At 31.8% G+C, this 6,505-nt stretch overlaps 1 protein-coding gene across 1 annotated transcript; it reads left to right on the forward strand.

Annotated features, from left to right (window-relative positions):
* Positions 1-3,339: 3,339 nt before the first annotated feature.
* Positions 3,340-6,262, forward strand: LOC123225713 (phosphatidylinositol 4-phosphate 5-kinase 5-like). Its single transcript, XM_044649823.1, has 8 exons — positions 3,340-4,493; positions 4,568-4,735; positions 4,805-4,970; positions 5,058-5,174; positions 5,251-5,444; positions 5,543-5,673; positions 5,791-5,869; positions 5,974-6,262. Exons 1-8 carry the CDS (start codon positions 3,340-3,342, stop codon positions 6,260-6,262), a joined length of 2,298 nt encoding a protein of 765 aa, XP_044505758.1.
* The last annotated feature ends 243 nt before the right edge of the window (positions 6,263-6,505 follow it).

Genomic DNA, 6,505 nt, shown 5'->3' on the forward strand with positions numbered 1-6,505 from the left:
ATGGCTAATAATCTAAATGTGGGGTAAATAAAATTATTTAAAACTTTTTAACCCAATAAAAATCTGTTAAGCAAATTTATAAATAATTACAACTAAACAAGTAAATTTAATGATATGATCAAACAATTAAGTAGAAGCTATATTAAAAAACTTATCAAGCATACAATACATATGTAAACATAACGTAAAAAGAGTAGGAAAAGGAAATATTCAAGATTTATAGTGGTTTGCGGTTTTCTCTTCTAACCCTCCTATGTCCTTCAAGCAAACCACTTGAAGTTTCACTAGTAAAAGATCTCTCTTTATAATAATTCTCTAAGATTTTGCCTATATATACTAGTTGATATGAGATTGTGTCCACTATAATAATTTATCTGAGATTTTGCCTAAAAGAGTTTGAATAAAGAAAACAAATGTTTGTGAATGCCTTTACAAGGTTGATACAAGAAAATAATCACAAATGTATCTCTCAAGAATTTGAGTTATAAGCTTGTGTAAGAAATTGAGGAAGAAAATAAGTATAAGATTTTATATATATGATCTATAACTTATTCCCTATCAAAAAGTCTTCAATTTATAGTCTTGAATGGTTGGAATGGCTGAAATAGCTCAAATGACTATTGGTTGGAATAATGTATCCATTGGGCTTCGATAATAATATTTTGGCCTTGAAAACACGATGGGATGGGTGTCCTATTTTGAGAGACGAACATCTTCTTACACATTCTAACTTTGATGACTTTAAATCAAACGTCTAAAAGTCGAATTTTTTAAATGTGCCATTTAAGGGATGAGCATCCTGCTTTGCACTTTCAAAATTCCAAAATACTTCAGATGCGAAGGGATATGGGTCGTATGAAAAAGGATGGGCATCCCAGTTATGGGAGAGGCGTCCCAATCATGAGAATGGGTGTTCCAATCATAGGGATAAACATCCTTATTCATTTAGAAAAAAATTTCGAGAGCTCTAGACTTACAATGATGGGCATGAGATCGGCAAAGGAATTGATGTCCTATAGTGGATGGGTGCCCACATTTAGGGATGGGCATCTTGTATCTAAAAAGTTGAAAACATCAATTTTGCCTATCTTTCGGTCATGAGAATTTTATATCATAAACTTCATTAGCTTATTAAATATTAATTAATTACTTTAAACTTAGTTTTGATATAATCAAAACACTTAGAGGTCTAACAGGTGTATTAATCTAGTGAACATGTCTACTTAAAATGTATCCATATATTATAATAAGTTGTCAACAAACAACTTTGACAGATAAGATATGTCACTACCTTTTCATAAGGTTATTCAACATTATGATAATCATAATTGTATTATTTATACACTAAGTCAGAATACTATCAAAACCATTGACACTTTTTGAGCAGCTGCCATGTATACACATAAGGCTTTCATGATCAATGTCATGTATTGATCCTCTCGTCATGATGTAAAACCAATGATGAAGAAATGTTATAATTTTTATTAATATAAACATGATACATGTAATAAAAAAAACTACCACTACATGAGCTAGATAACTGGCTTTAGATCGTCTATTTTGATAGTTATCACTAGTCTGAGTATAATACAAGAATAATATAAAGTGGTCACCCTTGTCCTTCCCTCTACTTTTATATACAAGTTCTTTGAAATAATTAAGTATATTTGAAACTCTTCCAAATTAGGATTTTAAATGTGATTTGAATTTAAGTGGAAGAGAGTTATGCGTATATCAATGATACTTTTGTTTATGGTAGAAGTTAACATGGTTGAATAACCCATATAAATGTGTCATGTCATAAAATTGGGGTAAGTTTCTTAATCATTGTTTGCTAGTTTTCATTTCTGATTGTCACTTAGGGGCAACCAATTTGACTGCACAACAATAATACTCATAGGAGGGTTTTTGAAGCTTTAATATATATATGTATATATATATATATATATATATATATATATATATATATATATATATATATATATATATATATATATATATATACATGTATATATATATATATATATATATATGTATATACATGTATATATATATACATATATATATATATATGTATATACATGTATATATATATACATATATGTATATACATATATGTATATACATGTACATGTATATACATATATGTATATACATATATGTATATACATGTACATGTATATACATGTATATACATATATGTATATACATGTACATGTATATACATGTATATACATATATGTATATACATGTACATGTATATACATGTATATACATATATGTATATACATGTACATGTATATACATGTATATACATATATGTATATACATGTACATGTATATACATGTATATACATATATGTATATACATGTACATGTATATACATGTATATACATATATGTATATACATGTACATGTATATACATGTATATACATATATGTATATACATGTACATGTATATACATGTATATACATATATGTATATATATGTATATGTATATACATGTATATATGTATGTATGTATGTATGTATGTATGTATGTATGTATGTATGTATGTATGTATCAATGGATGCTATCTATATTTGTTAGAGAAGAACTAAGAATAGGAAAAGTAAAAGTGCAACGCCTTGATTTCTCTTATCCCTCCAAATGTCTGGCATTTCAGACAAACGAGATATGAAAATTTCTCTCTGAATCACAAACAGAAAAAAGAAAACCTCACAAGCTTTTTTAGGCCATAAATTTTTGTAATCTTTTTTTTTATTAATGAAGAATATATGATTTTTTATATACGTTATTCTTAATTATATTTTAAACATTATATTATAAATAAGCAATACTTATTATAAACATGAGAGAATTAAGAAATTAATTAAAGTAATTATTGACAGATGTCCCGATCCCACCGTGGTTGATGTGTGAAGTACACATTCTTTCACGGTAAAAATAGCGTAATTGTCTAAAACTGAAAATAGTGTTTCAAAATTTTGACTCGACCTTTAATCTTGGTTTAGCTTTGGACGCTCTTTCCGCTCTTTTCACAGAGAAAAGAAAGACAATGAAGAGAGAAACATTGAAATCTTCGTATGGTTTGATTGTTTGATGTTGCTGCATTTTTGAAACAGATTTTTTTAATATAAAATTTTTTATCATCAATTTGTACAATTTTTCCCTAAAAGATATATATATATATATTTTTGTTTTCTGTATTGAGGTTATGTTTTCTTCTTCTTGTTCAAATTCTTCTAATATTTACCACCCAATATCCCAATGATATTAACAAAATGATTGGATCTTGATATGGTATGTTAAAGTCAATAGAAAAATTTCGCACAATGAACAAAGACCAATGCAGCAGCATGGTGAAGGCATGGGAGGCCACAATACGCAAAACACAGGCGGCTAGAAAGCGCGCAAACAGTATCTTCGGGACTGTATCTGTAGCCCATGCCGACGATGAGAATGAGCCTGAGTGTACGGATAAAACGGCAGAGAGTTACACCGTTGAAAAAATATTGCCAAATGGAGATTATTATACGGGGCACTGGTACGATAATTTCCCTCATGGGCAAGGAAAATATTTGTGGGTTGACGGCTGCATGTATGTGGGAGAATGGTACAAAGGGAAAACAATGGGGAAAGGAAGGTTTACTTGGCCATCAGGGGCTACCTATGATGGAGAATTTAAAATGGGATTTATGGATGGAAATGGTACATATACTGCACCAAATGCAGATACTTATAAAGGGCAATGGATGATGAACATGAAACACGGGCATGGTGTAAAACGATATGCCAGTGGAGATTGGTATGATGGTGAATGGCGAAATGGGGTTCAAGAAAGGCATGGAAAGTACCATTGGAAGAATGGTAATTATTATGTTGGCGAATGGAAACAAGGAGTTATTTGTGGGAAAGGGGTTTTTGTTTGGGCTAATGGGAATGTATATGATGGATATTGGGAAGATGGTGTGCCCAAAGGAAATGGGACTTTTAAATGGCCTGATGAGAGTTATTATGAGGGGTATTGGAGTAAGGATCCTAGTGAACAAAGTGGCAATTATTTTCCTTCGGAATCCGCAGTGGATAAAACTCTAGAATGGGATCCTCAGGACATTTATAATGTGGATTTATTGGATTGTACAATTCCTCCTGCTGATAATGTTTCATTGATGCCATCGCAAAAGAAATTGGCGGTATGGCATTCTTCAAAAGGGGATAATGAGAAGCCAAGGAGGCTGTCAGTTGATGGGAGGGCAAGTGTGGGTTTGGAAAAGCCAACTGATAGAATGCAACTATGGGATTTGGATGATAGAAATGCCTTAGCTGGAAGGGTCTCAGATGGTGACTTGTACGCTAATTTTCAAAATGATATTAAGAATACTTTGGAGCCATTAAGATTAGCAAAGCCTGGCAAAAGACAAGGAGAAACAATAAGCAAAGGCCATAAAAATTATGAGCTGATGCTTAATTTGCAACTTGGAATCAGGTAAGTATATTGGATTCTTCTTGTAAAATATTTTATTTTTCATGGATTGTAATTATGTTGAAGTGAATTCACAGGCATTCAGTTGGAAGGCCAGCTCCCGCAGCTAGCTTTGATCTTAAGGCCTCAGCTTTCGATCCTAAGGAAAAAGTATGGACAAAATTTCCACCAGAGGGAACTAAACACACTCCACCACATCAATCCTGTGAATTCAAATGGAAAGATTATTGCCCACTAGTCTTCAGGTAATTAATGAAATGTTTAATGGTGATGACTATTTGTTAGAGATAGATAATGAACATATTGGTTTTCAGGACATTGAGAAAATTGTTCAAGGTAGACCCAGCTGATTACATGATATCCATCTGTGGAAATGATGCCCTGCGGGAGCTTTCATCTCCTGGTAAAAGCGGCAGCTTTTTTTACTTGACCAACGATGATCGCTACATGATCAAAACAATTAAGAAGTCCGAACTTAAAGTGGGTTACTTTTTTCTTTTAAGTTAACCCTAAATTAATCACAACCAGTTTTATTAAACATCTCTTACTTTCGTTCTCATGTTACAGGTTCTCTTAAGGATGCTTCCAGCTTACTACAAGCATTTTCGAGCTTTCGAGAGCACTCTTGTCACCAAATTTTTTGGTGTACACTCTGTAAAGTTAACTGGTCCAATCCAGAGGAAGGTATATTATATATAAATATTTTTATTAAATTTTATTAATATATACTCTTGACTGAAAATTTTCAACTTATATTCAGGTGCGCTTTATCATTATGGGGAATCTGTTTTGTACAGAATATAGCATCCATAGACGCTATGACTTGAAAGGTTCTTCACTAGGCCGCATAACGGAGAAGCCCGAGTCAGAAATTGATGAAAACACTATTCTAAAAGACCTTGATCTGAATTTCATATTTAGACTGCACAAGTCTTGGTTCCAAGAATTCTGCAGGTCATCCATTTTCTTCTTAATTAAGTAATTTTATATAAACTCACTGTAAAACAATCAATTAATAATGTCTGGTTATATTATTTACTTCACATTTTCAGACAAATTGATAGAGATTGCGAGCTTCTAGAGCAGGAGAGAATTATGGACTATAGTCTTCTAGTAGGTCTTCACTTCAGACAAGTTACTCCACATCGGGAATTAATACCTACTGGAGCTTCCACTCCTGCAGGTAACCTTTATGATTGCTAACGCAATTTTTTCTATTATTTTGATTTATTTTTTTAAGAAAAAACACATTTTTTAATGTGTTAATATGATTTAAGTTTCTATCTTTTTTTTCTTGCAGCTGATCCTGAGAGTAATGAAGCAACTGGTCCTCAACTTTCCAGAGCAGACATGGATCAACTTCTCCTCGACCCAGATAGGTAATTCTATCTTTCATCATGTAGATGATGATATACTCAAGACGTATTTTATCACAAAATAAAAGGTAAAAATACATACAAAAACCTTACACAAAGTATTGCAGGTGGGCTAGTATTAAGTTGGGTGTGAATATGCCAGCACTTGTTGAAAGAACAGTGAGAAGAAATGGATGTGAATTTCAGCTGATAGGAGAACCCACCGGGGAATATTACGAAGTTATAATGTTTTTTGGGATCATAGACATACTTCAAGATTATGACATAACCAAGAAGCTGGAGCATGCATATAAATCTTTCCATTATGATCCCACTTCAATATCTGCTGTTGATCCAAGGCAATATTCAAGGCGGTTTCGTGATTTCATACTCAATGTTTTCGCTGAAGATTTTTGAAGACAACAAACACATAAACTCATATATATTTTGTTCCTCCGTTCATTAACTTGCAAATAAATATATAAATTATATATAAACACAAGTCGTATATGATCCAAATGTAAAATGAATTCTTCTCTCAATTTGATCACTTTGGGGTTGAGCTTCACTGTGATTTTTGGGCATTTTTGTATATGTATAATTGAGGAAATGTATTAGGATCCAACACTATAATTTTTATTGTTACTATGTACTGTAATG

The sequence above is a fragment of the Mangifera indica genome, chromosome 9 (genome assembly GCF_011075055.1).
Source record: "Mangifera indica cultivar Alphonso chromosome 9, CATAS_Mindica_2.1, whole genome shotgun sequence".
NCBI classification, from domain to species: domain Eukaryota; kingdom Viridiplantae; phylum Streptophyta; class Magnoliopsida; order Sapindales; family Anacardiaceae; genus Mangifera; species Mangifera indica.